Raw genomic sequence first — 18,905 nt, forward strand, 5'->3', positions numbered from 1 at the left:
AATGGTTATGTAAAATAAATAATGGGATGATAAAAACAATAAAAAGTAAATTTAATAAAATACATGTAGAAACAAGTTTTCAACTTATATATATTAAAATTAGAAGTGAATTAATTTTATATGAGTTCTTAAACCAATATTATTGTGATAAAATATATATACCACACACAAATATGATATAATATTAGTTTGTAAAAAAATAATAATATAATGACTTAAACTATAATGCGATAAAATTAAAGAGTCATACGAGTAGTTTTATATTTATTAATTTGAATTATTGAAATAGACATCTATAAAATTTATATTATCTTGACATATTAAATATTAACTTAAACTTATAAAAAATTCAAAAAAATGACTAAAAAATTAAGTTTATTCGACTTTATAATTGATATTAATATCTAAATATATTTATCCATTTCATTTTATTTTTCTCCTGTTGATTAACAAATTAATATATTCCACTAAAAATAAATAACATTATTTTCAAAATAGTTATTTTAGTCTAATGTAATATCAATAATATAGGTTTTTTTTGTTATTTATTATTTGTAGAATCAAAATCTTTTTTTCTTAACGAAAAAAATCTACAAAATATCCTAATACTAACAGAAAAAATATATCAATTTTAAAATATGAAATGAATACATAAAATTTACTATGACTATTAATATTTTATTTTTGACAAATATCATCAAAATATGATAAATAGATTTTCTACTAATATTTACGTTTACTCTTATAAATTTAAAATGGGTCTAATAATAATCGTAACAACTATTAAGGTTTTAATGTAATGTAATGTGAAATATCAGTTTGATTGAGTAAGAATCCCTTAGAAGTCACAAGATTTTTATTTTGAAGATTTTTCCAGAGATTTATCTAATCGGGTTTGAAGTATATAATCCAAATGAAAAGTCATCAGGAATGAGTATACAATAGTGTCTATCTGAGTTTTATAAGTATCGTTTTATTTGAAACTTTAATTCCTATCATGGATGGTTTACGAAATTATGATAGATTTTTTAAAAATAAAAAATTAATTTAATTCATTGATCGTATAATCGAAGATCTTAGAATCAAATAAATCAAACTGAGATGAGAAAAACAACAAGAAACAAATTTAATAAAATATAGGTCAAACTAAATGAAAGATTCAACTAAATGAGACTCCAACTCAGATTTGTTTAAGTTAAGAACTGGATTATTTTTATATGGATTATTGAATTATTATTATTATTATTATTATTATGATAATATATAGTAAATATGAAATAATCTTAGTTTAATATTTTAAGAAAAAAAGTATAAAGATGACAACATCTTAGTTTATAAGAAAATAATACACTTATATCTAACTCTTAATTTTATATTATAACGTACGAAAATATAAATATAAACGTTATTCACAATCACTTTTTGAAAAAAAAAATATCCGATATTTTTAAAATTATGTATCATTTTCATTTAAAGATATAAAATATAAATTTAAAAACACAATATATATAATATATTTAACTTTATAATTAATAATAAAATATTTAAAATTTAATTGTATTTATAGTCCGCGCGATTCGCGTGGGATAAATATCTAGTTTTATATAAACCGAAACTCTTCATAGACTGTTTATAACAATAATATGTAACTGTTACGATGGGTTTCGGCTAATATAAAAAAAATATATTTGTTAAAAATAATTATTTTGTAATGTATCTTTCTCTACTTTAATAAACAGTTTGTGAATTAATGTACCGTTCTCTAAGGTGTCAATTTTGGTCCATACCCCAAAACTTGTCTCCATCCAACCTGAAAAATAGCAGATTTTGGGATTAAATATTTCGGTTTAAAAATTTTTAGATTTTCAGGTCGGAGTTTGACGCAGTTCAATAATCTAAATTTTATTTCAAAAAAATAATAATAAATAAAAAAATGTAAAGAATAAATTTAGCGTTCGATCCATCCGGCATCTAAGTGAGAAGTTTATACGGGTGGATTTTCAGATTTGATTACTTAGATCTGAAAAAAAAATATTATCGATCCGAACTCGAAAAACTCAAATCGAGTGCGGACTCGAACCCGATTGACACCCCTACCGTTCTCCCTATTTTTTATTTTTTTTTGTCAAAGGTTGGTATTTCATTAACTTTCAAAACTATACATGTAGATTTTTCCGCTTATTCAAAAGCGAAAAAAGCCAAAATAACCAAAAAAGATTTTGTGCCCTATATCTTCTCGATCTAAAATGCTATCAAACCGAAGAAAAAGATGCCAAAATTAGTAGAGATATCAAGAATCAAAATCTAAACCAATTTCATAGTTACCCAAACCATCGTTGTAGTAGTTCCTACGCAAGATTCGGCTTGGTATCCCGGAAAGTGGCTCCTATACGATGAAGTGTATTGTCGTAGACTTGAAATATAGTATCCACATCCGAGTAAATGGAAGAGTGGATTCGTATGTTGCGTTCCGCCCAAATGGTATAAATCACAGATTGCCAAGGAAGAAGAGCAATATGTCTAGAGGCTCTATTGTCCCATCCGGCATTCAACCAAGACAAGACATCATCCCATCGAAAAGGAGCTTGGAACATCTTAAGTCGTCGACAAATTCGCAACCATACCGCACGCGTGTAATCACATTCAAAAAGAAGATGGTTTCGTGATTCCGCATACTCATCACAAAATGGACAATTAGGATTTACTTAGATTCCCCAAGCCACAAGCCAGTCTCTAGTGGGATTGCGGTTCAACACAAAAATGTAAACTGTGAATGCGTGTTTTGGAATGTGACATTTGACCATGAGGTCGGATCAGCCTTTGGACGTATCTGGTTAGATTATAAATCATATTAGCCCCTAACAATGTAGAGTTTATCTTGAAGAATCCATATAATAACACACGTTGAATTAAATTAGAAGAATATCTATCTATCGGTTAAATCATTGTATACCACGTGAATTATATTTGTGATTTGTTTTACAAAAAAAATATATACTTTTAGATTTGTTGAAAATATTCAGACTGCATATCATATTCGGTTGGACACACTTTCCCTTAAGGTGATTTTCGGTGATACAAATTTTTATTTTCTAAAAAAAATACTATTTTTTATTTAATTTGGCTTTGATTAGAAATGTGGAATTAGGATTATTATTCAATTCGAATTTGTTCTATCTACTTCTTATTTGCTAATGAGAAACTTGTAATATCTTTCTTTTGGAAAGGATAAGTGTTGAGCAATAACAAATAGATAGAAACAGAAAAAAAAATAGAATGTAACACGGAAATCCACGCATCTGGAAGAGGAAAGTTATAGATGTTTCCTTTTCCATGACCTTTTCCTAATTGTTACAGGAAATCCTTTTATTTAAGTCTCAGAGGCTCTGCTTCTTCCTCCTGTCTCCAAATTTCTTCATCGCCATTCAAGGTTCCTTAGATTTTCCCGAGAAAGTTGAACTCTTTTCCTGGAAATCTCGTGAAGTTCTCACTTTTCCCGAGAAAGTTTGGTTCTTAATCTTGCCGGTGTTCGTGAGATGTCGTCGGATAGAGATTCGTCTGAGATTTCGTTGCCTTTCCAGCTTCAGTTACGCCAAATCGAACTGGATGAAGACATAGCGATCCTGTTCGAGTTCGGTCCTGGGACCCAAACCTTCCTAAACGGCGGCGTGCCGGGAAAACAGGGGAGACCGCCGGCGTCAAAATCGGCGGTGGAGGGGATGCCACGTGTCGAGATCAAGGAAGAGGAAGGGGGGAGTTGTGTGATATGCCTGGAGGACTGGTCTGGAGGTGAAGTGGCGGCGGAGATGCCGTGTAAGCACAGGTTTCATTCGAAGTGTGTGGTAGAGTGGTTGGGGATTCATGGGACTTGTCCTCTTTGTAGATATGAGATGCCCGTGGAAGATGAATTGGTGGAGGAAGTAGATATTATGTTCGGAATGGCCATTAATGGCGGTGGAAGAAGAAGCGAAACAGCGAGCGGAGGAGAATCCGAAGCTGATTCAGAGCCTATGAACGAAACAGAGGTTTAGTTGGGAGGAAAAAATCAGGCTTTTTTTTTTAGGTTTTTTTTTTATGCTTTGCATAGGGGAAGAATTGAAATTTGTAAATTGGGTTTTTTCTTTCCATTTATTTCTTCATAAGTTCAATGAAAGTTGCAATTTTGAAATCTGGCTACAAAATAATCAAAAGTTACAATTTTGAACAAGAACATAATGATCTTTCATTTGTGGTCCACTCGAGAAACGTTTTTACAAAGTTTATATATATATATATATATATATATATATATATATATATATGTATGTATGTCTAAGGTTGTTCTTCTGTTTTCCATTGTCTTCTTTGTCTGAGAATTTTGATTCCTTGGTACCTCCCCAACATCATAGCAGTAGCCATTGGATTTGTTCCTGGAGATTCTTCAAAGGTCGATCCATCGATTACCCTCAAATTCTTCACACCATAAACCCTATAATCCTCGTCCACGACCGATCCCACCACGCAACCGCCATGGTAATGGTAATAAGTTCTGACATTTTCTTTGCAGAAGCTTCTCAGTTCATCCTCCCCTGTCATCACCTTCTCCTGCGACACTGTCCCCAGGAAGTAAGTCACGGTTTCTGACCTCGCCACGTGTTGCAGAAGCAGCACCATCTCTAGGCATGCGTCCATGTCTTTCTTGCTCTCCAAGTAATTGAATTTCACTGACGGGTTCTTCCTCGGGTCCGTGTTTTCCAGCTTGAGTCTCCCTTTGGATTTGGGAAACGCGACCTTTGCCGCTATGGAGATTCTCGCCGTGCTTAAGTTGGTCGGGAGGATCTCGGATTCGAGGATGAACTTGAACCCTTCTGCTATTGCAGCTACTTGAGGCGGCTCGAGGGTTCTGTTCTGCGGGAATCTATCGACGAGGAGGGAAATCGCTGGATTATCCGACATTTTCCTCCCAACTTCGCTGAGGTTTACATTCACACTGATGTCGAGATTCTTCAGGTGTTTCTGGGGGCCAATTCCGCTAAGGAGCAGAATCTGTGGACTGCCTAATGCCCCGGCCGAGAGTATAACCTCGCCCTTGTGTTTCTCGACGAAAGCCTTGTATGTCTTGTCCGAGCTTCCATCACTCTTTATAAACCTTACTCCAGCTACTCGGGTCTCATTTTCTTTACCTGCAAGGTAACAGAAAAGACATTCTGGGTTAATACAAGATGCAGATTCAGACCATTCTCTGAGAGTTCATGGTGTCTGTTGGAGTTTACCGTCGAAGATTATGCTCTTCATTGTGGCATTTAGAAGAACTGTGATGTTACCAGTCTTTCCTGCAGCCAAAAGATCGGCTGAGGTGTGTCTTTTGCCGCACTGATCGTATATGCTTCCCCCGATCTTCGTTCCTTGCATGTGCTCCAAGTTATACCCATTGTACGGGTAAAACCCGGCTTCGAGAAATCCGAATTGAACAACGGATTGCCACTGAGTCAATTCCGGCATGAAGACAACTTTGGATTCGACCCATTGGTATGATTCCTGAACCAAATCCTTGTCCCACCCAGCTTTCTTTACAAAGTCTTCGCTCGCTCTACTGTAGAATCCGCCATTGATGGCAGAGGATCCTCCAAGAACACGTCCTCTGTAATTCGTGATTCCATCTCTGGAGGTGAAATCTTGGGCGACGGACGAGTATTCATCGGTTTTCAACAATGAGTATCCAAAGTATTTCCTGTCTTCTACCAATGGATTACCGAATGGGGAACCGCCACGTTCGATGACCAGAACAGAGAAATTTTCAGACAGAGTCGCGGCCAAGGGACATCCAGCGGTTCCTCCCCCGATCACTATATAATCAAACGACTTGCCAGAGATTTCTTCCACGTCTTCTGTCATGTAAGGCAACTGCATTGTTCCTGAAAACCCACAACAGTTCTCATCAACAAAAAGGTTAATCCTTTCAGACAAAGTAAAAAATATCTACTTTACCTTCAGACAGATGGATGAGCATGGAGATGATGAAGAGACACGGGACCGGAGACATGTCTGATTAGAACCTGAAAACCTGAACTGTATGTCTGAAGAAATCAAGGGAAGGGTTTGATTTAATGGCAGAGATTATGCACCAAAGGTAATGATGTGAGGTCCCTTTAGCCGTTACTGGTAGACAGGATGATGCAGAAGCGGGTCGGCAAGAGGATAATCAAGAGCTTGGAGCTGAAGTGCGCATGGTTAGAGATCATAATGCTATTTTTTGTTGGGTAATAATGATCCTTAGTATAATTATATCTGTCCCTTAAAGTCATGGTTCTGCTTTTCCTCTTCCAATTTTTGTTGGTCCAACTGAATTATGAGTGGATGAAACAAACTAGTAAAAGAAAATAAGACCCTTTATGATATTAGCCATAGGGGTAGAAGTCAAAACTCAGAACAAGCAGACAAAGTCCTAAGCAGAACTAGCAACATGATTGAAAATTGAAACTTGATGATAAAACATGGGGGAAAAAAAAAACAAACACCATTTTCCAAAATCTCTGAAGCTATCTGTGATCTTTGGGTTAATCAAAGAAAGCTGGATATACGTCGATGCTGAGCATTATAGGTCAAAATAAACATGCATGTATAGATGATCAACTAAGGTGGAAGCACAGAAGTTAGTATAGATGATCAAAGTAAAGTACTTTACAGGCTACCTACAAAAATTTATGAAACAGAAAATGTCCCATAAATCCATTTTCATTCTCCATGCACCATTTCCAACTACACATATTTTTTTTTTGGTTTAAAACTACACATATTTAGGGATGCTGTAAATTTGCTTATCAATATGCAGTTTAAAGCTGTCCAATAGCCTCCCTTTTTATACCATAACATCGCCAATCTCCCATGTCGGGGACGACGAGAATAGCCAGCTCAGTCTCCTCGGCCTTCTGCAACTGAGTTCTATATGCTCTTGAAACAAAACTCTCTCTACCAGAGGACCAGAGGGTAAGAGCCACTTCTGATTGTTCCTAATTGACTCTTACATCATAATATATCAATATCTGTATCACTATATCATGTTAGCGGTGAGCTTTACTCACACATCATATGGAGCATAAGCATCTTGAATCTGATTTGTAAGAAAAAGCTGCACATCTGTGTTATTACACCATCAAAGGACATGAAACATATCCATTTCCATTTCAGGATCACTATCACTAAGCAACCACATTGTTTCAAGACAGATTGCAAGCTTAATATACACTTCAGAAGTAGAGAGCTGGAAAGAAAAAGAAAAAAAAGCTTACATGTTACAAGCTCCTTCTTTTAACAGAATTCAGACGCATTTCTAGAAGCCATGTGTTGAATTCTCCGTCACTGACCTTCAACATCTCCGACAATGGCATCAGAATTCCGTGCTCCTTAAGCAGCCGATGCCGCGGCTTTATCTTCTTCTCTAAGCTAAACGAGAAGTACTGCGGAAACCGCTTTATCTCCTCCACGTTACCGCTCATCTCCTCCATGAAAAACTTCACCTTTGGGGCTAGATTGTTGTGCACACTGTAAGTCAGTATCGCCGGTGACCTCACCGCCATCTTCGCCACTTCTTCGCGTGTAAACCCTAAGCTCTCGATGAACTCGAGTTTGGGAATTAGGGTTCGTTCCACACTGGATACTAGCAAAACCGTGGTCCGCGAGGTAATCGCATCGCGCCCGACGAACCCTAGGCTCTGGAGGAACGCTAGTGCCGGACGGAGCTGGAAATCGACGGAGGATACGAGCAAGCGAGGACACCGGGAGATCGATTTCGGGATCTCGAATCGTGAAATGGAGATCTCATCGGCGAGGAAGCGGATGACCGGCAAGATGACAACCTCAGGGTCGGAGGTCAGGAGGTCGGGGAACATGTCGAGAATCCGACCGACGGCCGGTCGGGAGAGGCCGAAAGAGGAGAGGACGGTCTCGACGGAGACGACGGAGGAGAGAGGGACGGAGCGGAGGGAAGGGTTGAGACGGAGAGCCTTGTGGGGATCCACGTTGAGGTCCTGGAGATAGAGAAGCTTCTCCCGGAATAGAAGCCCGGAGTCTGTCGTATCTCTGCCGGAGAATCTAGCCTTCACGGCGGCGTAACGGCCCGGCGGCCGGAGGAACGGCGGCGGCGAAGGGAGGTAACATCGTATCATCATCTTGGTACTCTCAGTTTCAGTAACACAGAAAAAACTCACTCTGCCGTGACAGTAAATAAATAACAAAACATTTGTATGAATGTGCCTCTCCGTGTTCATTAATTTGCATTAATTAAGTTAAGTATACTTAGGCGGTGATTAATCACAAGTATGATGGATCAATCGGTCAAATGGTGATTAGGGAATGCAACCAATTTACAGATTATTATAAAATAATTTGTGCAATTTCCATGTTTTAGACAATTCTCTAGAATACGTTTATTATTTAATGTTTGATTATTGATAATCGTAGATGCTGATTTGTACGGAATTTCCGTGAATATCCCCCGACGTGCCGTCACGATCCGAGAAGTAGCAAAAAAAAAAAAGTCCAAGTCCACCTGTCACCACCGTTGGGATATTTATACGTGTTACCCCCAAGCTCTGTATTCATAAACTAAAACACCATATAAGCACAAGGAGAGGCGGTTACACGACGGGACGGAGGAAATCTCGATCATCGGCGGCGAATTCTCCGGTTAGTTTCCCTGCTTCGATTTTCCCTTCGGAAAATGTTGTGGAATCCAGTTTCTGTAGTTTAAATTTTAGAAGTCTAACTGTTTGTTGTTCGGTTTGTGGATTGTTTTGATCGATCGGTTGCGTGATTTGTCGATGATTTCGTGCTGAGTTTTCGTATTGATGTTCGTTGGGGGAGATTTAGGGTTAATGCAGTTTCTTCTCAGAAGGTTTTATGTGATGTTTACATGGTTGACCGTAGGAATCCAGCTGTTTATGTTTGAGATTTGGTGTTTGTCGGTGTGAGATTAGAAGTTTTTTTCGCGGAGAAGGTTTGTTTGATTAGGCACTTTTAGTATATACAGCTGTTGGAGTATCAAGGTTTGACTTGCAATTTACATGTTCTCTCCAGGTTGATGTGGCCTTGGGATTCTAGATTTTGCTTCACTTTGTTACTACCATAATGGCTGGCCTAAGGAACATTCATGGTAAGAGGTCTAATTTCCATTTTGACGATACCGGTAATGGGGGAAGTAAAAGAAGAAATCTCCATGATGATACAGATCAGAAAGGTATCGGTCATGAAGACACAGTGTATCGTTACTTGTGCCCCGTCAAAAAGGTGGGGAGCATAATTGGGAAGGGTGGTGAGATCGTGAAGCAGATAAGGTCTGAGACCAAATCAAACGTGAGGATCGATGAGGCTTTTCCAGGTTGTGAGGAGCGTGTTGTTACCATATATTCTTCTAGGGAGGAAACAAATCCTTTTGGTGATGATGGAGAGCTTGTCTCACCTGCTTTCGATGCCCTCTTCAAGTTGCATGAGAGGATTGTGGCAGAAGAGCTGGATGCGGACAACAATCTGGGCGAGAATGAGATGATTACTGTCAGAATGCTTGTGCCATCAGATCAGATTGGATGCATTATTGGGAAAGGTGGGCAAGTGATCGAGAACTTGCGTAGTGAAACCGGTGCTCAAATTCGTGTCATAAAAGATAACTTGCCTGCTTGTGCTTTGAGCCATGACGACCTTCTTCAGGTGATGTACTAACAAGTCTTCTAGTGCAGTTACAAGCACAAATTTCTCAAGCAAACAATTATAATCAATATAGTACTGCTTCTGAGTTTTCACATATGATGCTGGTTGATTTTCAGATAATTGGAGAGCCGCTGGTTGTTCGAGATGCCCTTTATCAAGTTGCTTCACGGATTCATGATAATCCGTCACGATTTCAGCTCTCCCTTCTGTCTTCTTCAAGTAACATGCATCAACCCGGGGGAATGGTAATGGGTGGAGCGCTGACAAGCTCTCACAGAAATTACTCTGCCCATAAAGGTGCAGCTTATGCAAGGGAATTTTCTGTTTGCTTCATCTGTCCGGCTGGAAATATCGGAGGTGTTATAGGAAAAGGTGGTGGGTTTATAAATCAGCTTAGAAGAGAATCTGGTGCGAGCATTAGAGTTAATACGTCAGGAAATAATGAAGAAGATTGTTTAATTTTCGTAGCATCGAACGAGGTAAGCATAATGACTTATTTTCTATGTCTCTGTTGATCTTTTTTGGATTAGTTGTAGAATTACAATGTATTCTTATTCTTTTCACGTGAAAATGTTGAACCATCTGCTGTATAGTTCTTCGAAGATCAATCTCCAACAGTGACTGCAGCATTACACCTACAACTGCGATGCAGTGAGAGAGTGGGGAAGGATTCCGGTGATTCTTCAATCGTGACACGTCTACTTGTACCGAGTTCACAAATAGGATGTCTTATTGGAAAAGGCGGAGCTATTATATCTGAGATGAGGAGCGTGACGAAAGCCAATATTCGTATCGGTCAAAAGGAAGACCTACCAAAGGCTGCACATGAAGATGAGGAGATGGTTCAGGTAAAATAGTATGTTTACGTGTGCATTTTGGGACACTTAATCAGCATTTGAGAATATTTTGGACTCTTCATCTATGCTCCCGTGAGTAGTTCCCATGCGATTCAATCCATTTCTTTCTGATGATCAGATAACCGGAAGTGTTGATGTTGCTGTAAAGGCTCTTTCGCAAATAATTTTGCGACTGAGGGCCAATGTGTTTGAGATGGATCGGGCACTTGTTTTGCTTCCATCATTCTTTCCTTACATCTCCCCATCTACTGAGACTTTCAATAAGCCCAAGCATGGAAAACGTGTTCACTCCCGTCCTTCAAGTCAACCGCCTACGAGTGACAGAAACGGTAGTCAACTGGTATGCTGATCCACAAGATTCATCTGTAAATTTGAAATTTCTACAACTTTGGGACTACAATAGGCAGTTGCATGATGATTCAGATCTGTACAATGATTGCTCTAATGGCCAGTTAATTCCATCTCTTATTATCTCTTTTTGATGTTAACTTCAGAACTCAAATTCCCAGAGAAGAGAGCGGTAAACCATGACAAAGGTAATTTTGTTTAATGTTTAACCAAGTTTACCAAGAAGTATATCATTATTGTAATTGCTCTGTACTGATGCGCACTTTTCCCGGGTTATCCTCCATCTGTTTTCTTTAAACAGCTTCTTGTTACATAGTCCGGAAGCCAATCTTATATTTGCCACTGAGGCCATTTTGGATGCAAGAAGATTAGGTCATCAAAGTTTCAGAAGCTTGAACCAGGAACTTTTTCAATCTTTGCTCGGTACTCTGTTTCTGATGATGCAACAACCAAACCTACCTCTCAAGCATTCACGTTCTATTATTGTTTGTGTCTTCCCAAATTCGTAATACTGGTTTTGTTGTGATAACCTTTCATGTCTTTCACGAGGGTGGCTTTTGTTTTTCTTTTGTGTACTTTTTGAATGTTCAGGAGTTCTTTATGTCCCTCTTCGTGGTTATAGAGTTTTGCTGTTTGTTCATTCTCTTTTACTAATTCAGCAAGTTCTCTATTTAGTACTCTCGTGTCATCAGTTTTTTGGTGTTGATTAGTAGTGTGTGATCACTTCAGCTTTACAGCACCTGAGCTCCTGGCTTTTTCGGCCGGATTGTGTAGGAAAGACAAATACCAGCTTGCGTTTTCTCTCTTGAATCCACTAGGCTTTGACTCTTCTCTTTTCAGTGAGGCTTGGCAGGTCGGGGATTACTCTTTAAAGAAAGGGAGGTTCTTCAGCTGCTAGCAAGAGAATGGATTCCAGAATCAATTATCAAGTAGGTAACCTTTGTACTTGATTTGTGGTGATTCAACCTGAGAATTGCTTGTGACATTGTCGATGAAATTCGTAGCTTCGTTCTAACCACTATTTTCGCTTTTTCGTTTTAACTTTGCTGATATTGAGAGGTGGGAATAATGGAGATGACATCATTTGATTACTGAACCAGTTTGGAATTTTTGTCTCTCCTGCGAGAATAAGCTTGATTTTTGTTCTGGTGAAGAGCTTGGTGTTGTATTGGAGATTTGCTCATGTTTTTTTAATCAGTTCCCAACTCCCAATCTTCTTGTTTTTTTTTCCTAGTTATATATATATATATATATATATATTGATAATATCAACTGTCAAGGCATGGACATAATTGCTTACTGGATGATTTGAACATTCCAGTGATCACTTGTTTTGTGGAAATCCAATATTTTATGAACGAGGGACGCATTTGGGTGTTTAAAGCTCCAACTCAAATTCCAATATGTTAAATACTCGTACATATAACGGACGTGCATATATTGCCAAATGTGATGTTTTCGTTTGTTTTAAGTTGTTGGACTTTTACAAATCAGAGTAGGTAGAGAGAGATAGAGGAAGGATAAACACAAGATTACAGAAGCTTTGCTCACTGCCTGCACTCAGCAGACCAATGGCTCACCGACACGTGGCATCACCTAAATTCTCCGTCTTCATATGCTTAACATTACATGCTTTCCGAAATTTGCTGACATCGCTTCCGTAAGAGACTCATCCCTTCTTTCCTGAGTTCAACTCATTAAGTGTCTTGACCACCTCGAAGGTGTATCTTGTTTTCAGGTTTCTTCTATAAATGCAGGTCCTAATGTAACGTCCTCTCCCAGTTCGAGAACTGAGAAGAAAACAACGAGAATGAACGAAGAAAAACAGCTCGAGGCTGGCGAGTCTTCTTCCACATCCAGCAAGACTGTAACTCTGCAAACGAGACTAGTCATAAACAAAGGGATATCCATTCTAGAATTCGGTCTGAGGTTCATTGCCGTGTTTGGAACCATTGGGAGTGCGCTCGCAATGGGAACGACCCAAGAATCAGTCCCGTCGTTAGCACAGTTTGTCCTCCTCAAGGCTAAATACACCGACCTTCCCACCCTCACGTAAAGCCAAAACAATCCTTTACTCTGTGCATCGAATAACTAACTAACTGGTCACAATCCATCTGACAATCGGTCTTGTGTTGTTTTTTTTTTTGGGGGATTTGTGGACAGGTTTTTCGTGGTGGCAAACTCGATAGCTGGTGCATATTTGGTGCTCTCTCTTCCTGTCAGTATCTACCATATTATCCGCACCAAATCCAAAACCTCCAGGTTCATCTTGCTCGTCTTCGATACGGTATTTACATATTTATAAAGATGGATAGATTAGTATAAAAGCATATACGTATGTACGTATATACCTTTTTTGTTTGCAGGGGATGATGGGACTCGTGAGTGCAGGAGCATCGGCGGCAACAGCGACTGTGTACTTAGCTCACGAAGGGAACAAGAGCGCGAACTGGCCGCCCATCTGCCCTCAGTTCAATGCCTTCTGCCAACGCATTTCTGGTTCCCTCATCGGTTCCTTCTCCGCTTTCCTTCTGTTCATTCTTATTATCATCACTTCCGCTACTTCCCTCTCTCGTCACTAGTTAGTTACACTGCTACTTTATATATACTTACAGTCAGTTATTGGTATCTCTCTCTAATAACCAAATCTACTCTACACTAGACCCAGTCTCTGGTTTATATATATGTATGTATATATATATATATATATACCAATCCATATACACGTATGGGTATATATGGTTTTGGACTGTATCAGGCCAACACAAAAGCCACGATATCGTCTATCGATTTCACCAAAAAAGATTGAATATTTTGCCACCCTTTTGCATAGTGATACAACTGTTAGTGTGAGGAAATGGTGAGGAACAGAGGGTTTATTACATTAGAGTTTTATTTCTTGAGAAAATACATTCCGTCTCTGAACTCGAGTTTCTCTTCAGCAACCAAACCAGACAGGAAGCTCTGAAGCTGTTGCAGCGACTTGTCATACGAAGGATCAGCTACACAGAACATCTGTAAACACATCATCATCATCATCATCATCATCATATCAACGACTCAATGTCCAATTCTCAAAAGCCCCGACCACACAAAACGAGAGCGGAGGTTAATCGGGAAAATTTGGAGTAACCTTAAGTGTGTTATGCATTCGTTCTAACGCCATGCTTCCGAAATTCGTCAGCATCCCCATTATGAATTTCTGCATTCGACAAAAGAGGGTTAAGCTTACACCTGGATCCAAACAATACAGATGCGAAAGCTTCTCCCTTTTTTTTTCTCATCTTAAATACCTCGTATATCGTCATCTCCTTACGAAGTTGGTCCTCCACAGAGGCGACAGATCGTTCACCGTCTTCATCGCCTGCAAGCTCCTCATCATTCTTCCCAGCATCAGTTATGGCTTCCACAAGTGTGAACACGTTTCCATTCGACTCTGTTCCTTGAGATTCCATCACCACTCCCTAACACAAGTAAAACATCATCATCCTGTTATTTTGATCACCGATATACCCAAATATATTTGACATATAGTGTAGACAAATGGTTAGGAATTACAGTTATACCTTGCTTATCCAAAAGTTTATTCTCCGGGTCAATGTGTCCATCGGTACCCCGACCGCTGAGGCAAGATCTTTCGAGGTCCAACTGAAGCAAGTATAAAGCATGAAGATCATCATGTTTTCACCAACAATTGGATAAAAAAACCATATAGTAAAATATCAAAACCCGTCCCTCTGGATTTTTTTTTACCTTTTCCTATCTTGGAATTGCATAATAATTGCTGCGTGTATGGGGGAAACTGTAAACTGCATGGCTCTATCCTCAAATTCCAACTCCAACTGAAATGGCATTTCCCACCATGTCAAAGAAGCTCAATCATGCTATAGATGAATTTTAATCACTTTCCATGGCTTACCAGACTTGAAAAACCAGAGGGTATTTAACCAGATATAATATGAGACTGAAATGAGTTGAAAGTGTCTACCTTGACAGTGCCAAGATTTTTCTTCCAAAGTAGTTTACGAGGGGTCTTGATTTCATGATATCTGTTGGAATAATCCGATAGCAGCTGGTCTATCGGGCTCGGCAGCTCCAGTGGCTCATCCTTGAAAGTTCATTCAAATTCAGCGAAAACCACACAACACATATATATATGTATATATAACGGTACTATATGTGTATGTGTGAGTATCACACCCGATGACAATCAAAAGAAAAAGGGAAGAATATGTGATTGGTAGCAAGATGAAAAAGAAAAATTAATAGAGGAGAAAAAAAGTTTGACTACCTGAATTGGCGGCCAGAAGTTTGTAGAGATTATTGTTGAATTAAGAATATCAAGAGATAGCTCATTCCCTCCAGACTCATCACCACCTAAGAAAGAGCCGACGAGAGGGTATTTACACAGATGCAAGACACAACTAGTAAAAGCTACCGGGAAGTGCATTATAAAATAAAATCGGAAATTCAAACCTGCTGGAGAGGCTTTGGCAATGGTGGCTTTAATGTTAGTGTTCACTCTTTTAGAGTCAATCAGGTCATTCAACATAATCTCACATCTTTGCATACTTGCTTCTCCAAAATGTATCTAGTGAGGCAGAAACAACTATAACAAATCAGAACCGTTCCAGATGTAATAACATGTGCAGGCATTAAAAGATGAAAAAAGTTAAGAATTTCGTTCGACCCAGATGATGAAAGTAAATGGTTCTGATAAGATTTTTTTTTTAATTCTCGTTTTGTCGGAAGAAAACAAAGAACTTGCCTTGAGGAGTTCTACAGTACGTATCTCAGTGTCGATGTCATAATCAGTCTTATTCAGAAGCTTTTCTGCTAGCATAACTCGGTATTCATTTACTAGTTGCTCCTTTGATCCAATTATACCGACAAGCATTCCAAGTATGTCCACCTTCCTTTGACTCAGGCTGCCTTTTAAAGGATCAGCCTCAACTGGGTCTGGTTCCCAACTAAGGACACAAAAAAAAAACAAGTGGAAAGCAGATGGAGTTGTAACACAAGTATCTATCAAGAAAACCCGAGTTAATAGATTTCAAGAGTAAAGATTATAGAACAGTGAGAATACCGAGAGGAGTTGATCCAAGCTTGTTTATCATCGGTGTGAAAATCATCGTCAAAGTTACCATTCTCTTGATTTTCTTCATCCCTCATTAATTCTTCAAGAAGGCTATCCCCCGGGTTTCCTGACCCACTCGGGTTTCCCCCGCTTCCATCCGTGAGCATAGTAACGATACATTTAATCGTGTCTTTCCGGCCACGTAAATAGTCTCTGATTGGCTCACCCACTGCTTCCAGAAATACACCAGCTGGGTCTATTGTCCGGAGTGCTTTAATAGTCGAGACATACTGGTGCAATATATCATTGGTCGAGGCACCAGCAGTAAGCAGACGGTATTTTAGTGAAGAAATAAATGATTCCACTAACTTAGAATGTTGTCCTGTATATTCAAGACACTGTTTTAAGTCTTCAATAGCAGGAGAACTGCAGGATAATAAACAGAGTCACATGCTATCAAAGATGCAAGATAAAAGAACAGAGAAAAAAATAATCGATTTTGAGCGAAAGACTTGTGGGTAACAAAATACAATAATATATATAGTATACATATACCTCTCGGGATAGTCAACAATGATTTCAAAGAGTTTTGCTATCCTTAAATCTTGAAGCGTCTCATAAGCAAAATATTCCAGCCGTAGTTTCCACCTGACAAGTCCTTCTGAAGGAGTCTCCACTCCAGAAAAGCAAGGAGATGGACATGAAGCCAATGGAGCCTTGATGTTAGAAGATTGGGTACTGTAACTAAGAGAGTCTCCAAGATAAGAAAGAAGTGCACTGAGGAATTGCAGAGGCACTGCCTGCAAGAAAAGATCAGGCATCAAGAATCTACAAGTTAACACAATACTAAGCTAACGGTGCAAAAAAAAAAAAGAAGAGAAACTAATGAGTATAAACCACCTGTATCCATTCTTTTATTGACTCCAAAACAGAAGTCCTGTAATCGTCCCCGGCAAGATCATGAACTTTGGCCTGAAGTGTAAAATCATGAGATAAGCTGAATATATACCAATGCCGTATAACTTGTGGGGATATATTTGAAAGTTTAAATCTTTATGATCTCTGGACATATCAGAAGATACCTTGAGAAGCAAAAAGATAGAAGAAGCATAAGCATTTTCAGCCATAGATGTAAATCCAACACTTCTAAGGTCACGGACCACCTTCCCGATGTTCTTCACCAACTTGTCATGTCCAGAGTATTTTCCTTGGGGATCACACTGATCAATATCCATCTCTCCATTTTTACATCTCAACTTTTCATCCAAATCCATGCAATCACTCTCTTGTTCTTCGATTTCCTCCATACCCTCTACATCCATGATTGCACTTAGCTCCTCCAGCTTTTCCTTAAAATACCAGTGGAGTATTTCTAAGAGCATTTTAAAGACAGAGAAGAAGAGTAGTAATTAAACATATGGTTAAAACAAGTCAGGGATATAAATCAGTCTCTTCAGCAAGCAATTCAGAAAGATAAAATGAAATGAGCATAGCATGAGAACAGGACACTGGCTTAAGGTTGTCTGATCCAACTTTTAACAGTTCCATATCATAAGAGTACCACAATGGAAACCCAAAAAGTGCGAGCCATCTAAGATGGGGTGTACCAGGAAAATGCTGAGGAAGACTAGCCATAAGAACTGAAGACACCATCAATTGGAACATGGAAAAAAGATTAACTTTTTCTGCATTTGCCTTCTGTCTCATCTTGGACGACTGATCCTTGAATGACTGCAGAGCATCGACCACCATGGACAAGCACTTCTCCTGATACTGCTTCTCCATAGATAACTCATCCAAAGCCTTGCATAACACTTCCTGAATCTCATCACCATAGATCTGCACATAAAATTTTCAGCATCCCACCTCCAGTCATGAAACAAGAAGACTACATCAAACCCAAGTATGAACTAGAAATGAAAACAGATCATCAATGAATTTTGCTTACAAGAGGTTTCTTCTTCTCGTATGCATCTAAATGACGCCAAAATTTAGATACACTTTCCTTCTCGAAAGCTATCTGAAACGAGTAGATGATTCCCATTTTAGACAAAAAGAGAGTACACACTCCAACTATCACAACTGCTGCACACTAAACTACGCTGTCGAACAGCCCGAGCAAATGGGCAGCTAAAAGATTCAAAATTTAACTGAAAATATGAGAAAGAAAAAGAAAATTTCAACAATTTCAGGGTCCGATACGAAAAGAAGAAATTCTACCTCTAGTGATCTAAGGAAGTGGTCACGAACAAGAGAATCGAGCCCGTGCTTACAGAGTCGGTGCACGTGAGACTCGAGCTCCGACCCAACAGACGTGTTTCCATCGCCAGCGCCAGAAATGAGTGACTGCACGGCGGCGCAGAAACCGTCGAAGCTTTCCGTGATTTCTTGGATAGCATCGTCCGACAGAGATTCTAAAATCCCTAAATCACACTCAGATGAAACCAAGTCCTCCATTTTCACTCTTCAGCCGAGCCGAGTTCGCATTCGAAACCAAAAAGAGCTCCTTTTCGCTGGAAATTCAAAAAACCCTAATCGGTTGTACTGCAAAATCCTCCGGCGTTTGGATTTTGCCGCCAGTATGGTCGAACACCATGAACCGGAAACCGAAAAACGTCGTCGTTTAAGTCCTCATTCCTCAAGCACCACGTGATTAGCACGTTCGGTTTGACTTCTACTGAAATTAGGGATATCTCGCATTTCGGTTCAAATTCGGTTAGATTGTATCTGGGTTTTTTTATTTCAATTTTATGAAATTATAAATTTATAATCATTCGTTGGGAATAAATTTGTCAATTTTTTTTAGGGATGTCAGTTAAGTCCAGAATCCAAAACCCGGTCCGAGCCCGTCCGAAAATTATAAGGACATGGGTCTAGAATAGGGGTGTCAAAATGATCGGGTCGGGCCGGCCCGGCCCGAGCCCGACACAAACCCGAATATT

General features: G+C 38.9%; 6 protein-coding genes across 8 annotated transcripts; 3 read left to right on the top strand and 3 right to left on the bottom strand.

The window, feature by feature from the left end:
• The first annotated feature begins 3,247 nt into the window (after positions 1-3,247).
• LOC104801803 (E3 ubiquitin-protein ligase RING1) lies at positions 3,248-4,120 on the top strand. The gene has a single exon (XM_010525167.2). The coding sequence runs from the start codon at positions 3,537-3,539 to the stop codon at positions 4,029-4,031; it is 495 nt and encodes a 164-aa protein (XP_010523469.1). The 5' UTR covers positions 3,248-3,536; the 3' UTR covers positions 4,032-4,120.
• Positions 4,121-4,225: 105 nt separating this feature from the next.
• On the bottom strand, positions 4,226-6,961 carry LOC104801802 (protein HOTHEAD). Its single transcript, XM_010525166.1, has 3 exons — positions 5,968-6,961; positions 5,253-5,894; positions 4,226-5,162 (listed from the first exon to the last, which is right to left on the bottom strand). Exons 1-3 carry the CDS (start codon positions 6,020-6,022, stop codon positions 4,312-4,314), a joined length of 1,548 nt encoding a protein of 515 aa, XP_010523468.1. The 5' UTR covers positions 6,023-6,961; the 3' UTR covers positions 4,226-4,311.
• Positions 6,962-7,069: 108 nt separating this feature from the next.
• On the bottom strand, positions 7,070-8,239 carry LOC104801801 (transcription termination factor MTEF1, chloroplastic). The gene has a single exon (XM_010525165.2). It carries the CDS (start codon positions 8,145-8,147, stop codon positions 7,272-7,274), a length of 876 nt encoding a protein of 291 aa, XP_010523467.2. The 5' UTR covers positions 8,148-8,239; the 3' UTR covers positions 7,070-7,271.
• A 207-nt stretch (positions 8,240-8,446) lies between these two features.
• LOC104801800 (KH domain-containing protein At4g18375) lies at positions 8,447-12,098 on the top strand. Of its 2 annotated transcripts, XR_002023704.1 has the most exons (9): positions 8,447-8,664; positions 9,055-9,130; positions 9,206-9,681; positions 9,798-10,160; positions 10,275-10,529; positions 10,657-10,878; positions 11,033-11,074; positions 11,188-11,309; positions 11,727-12,098. XR_002023704.1 is itself a non-coding variant. In XM_019201114.1 (8 exons), the coding sequence occupies exons 2-7, from the start codon at positions 9,106-9,108 to the stop codon at positions 11,060-11,062; spliced, it is 1,371 nt and encodes a 456-aa protein (XP_019056659.1). In that variant the 5' UTR covers positions 8,447-8,664; positions 9,055-9,105; the 3' UTR covers positions 11,063-11,074; positions 11,188-11,526. The 2 variants fall into 2 exon arrangements, 1 of the variants encoding a protein (XP_019056659.1); XM_019201114.1 differs by lacking the exon at positions 11,727-12,098 and having other exon boundaries at positions 11,188-11,526.
• An 85-nt stretch (positions 12,099-12,183) lies between these two features.
• On the top strand, positions 12,184-13,547 carry LOC104801798 (CASP-like protein 1A1). Of its 2 annotated transcripts, none has more exons than XM_010525163.2 (4): positions 12,184-12,546; positions 12,625-12,938; positions 13,050-13,173; positions 13,253-13,547. In XM_010525163.2, exons 1-4 carry the CDS (start codon positions 12,502-12,504, stop codon positions 13,466-13,468), a joined length of 699 nt encoding a protein of 232 aa, XP_010523465.1. In that variant the 5' UTR covers positions 12,184-12,501; the 3' UTR covers positions 13,469-13,547. The 2 variants fall into 2 exon arrangements, with proteins under 2 accessions (XP_010523465.1, XP_010523464.1); XM_010525162.1 differs by having other exon boundaries at positions 13,050-13,148; positions 13,253-13,344.
• Positions 13,548-13,653: 106 nt separating this feature from the next.
• Positions 13,654-18,555, bottom strand: LOC104801804 (anaphase-promoting complex subunit 2). The gene is made up of 16 exons (XM_010525168.2): positions 18,184-18,555; positions 17,912-17,983; positions 17,571-17,802; positions 17,046-17,335; positions 16,864-16,935; positions 16,519-16,763; positions 15,973-16,389; positions 15,655-15,856; positions 15,363-15,477; positions 15,178-15,263; positions 14,875-14,994; positions 14,640-14,728; positions 14,453-14,534; positions 14,180-14,350; positions 14,020-14,088; positions 13,654-13,901 (listed from the first exon to the last, which is right to left on the bottom strand). The coding sequence occupies exons 1-16, from the start codon at positions 18,418-18,420 to the stop codon at positions 13,779-13,781; spliced, it is 2,622 nt and encodes an 873-aa protein (XP_010523470.1). The 5' UTR covers positions 18,421-18,555; the 3' UTR covers positions 13,654-13,778.
• Positions 18,556-18,905: the final 350 nt, after the last annotated feature.

This window comes from Tarenaya hassleriana, unplaced genomic scaffold, assembly GCF_000463585.1.
Source record: "Tarenaya hassleriana unplaced genomic scaffold, ASM46358v1 Cleome75, whole genome shotgun sequence".
NCBI lineage: Eukaryota > Viridiplantae > Streptophyta > Magnoliopsida > Brassicales > Cleomaceae > Tarenaya > Tarenaya hassleriana.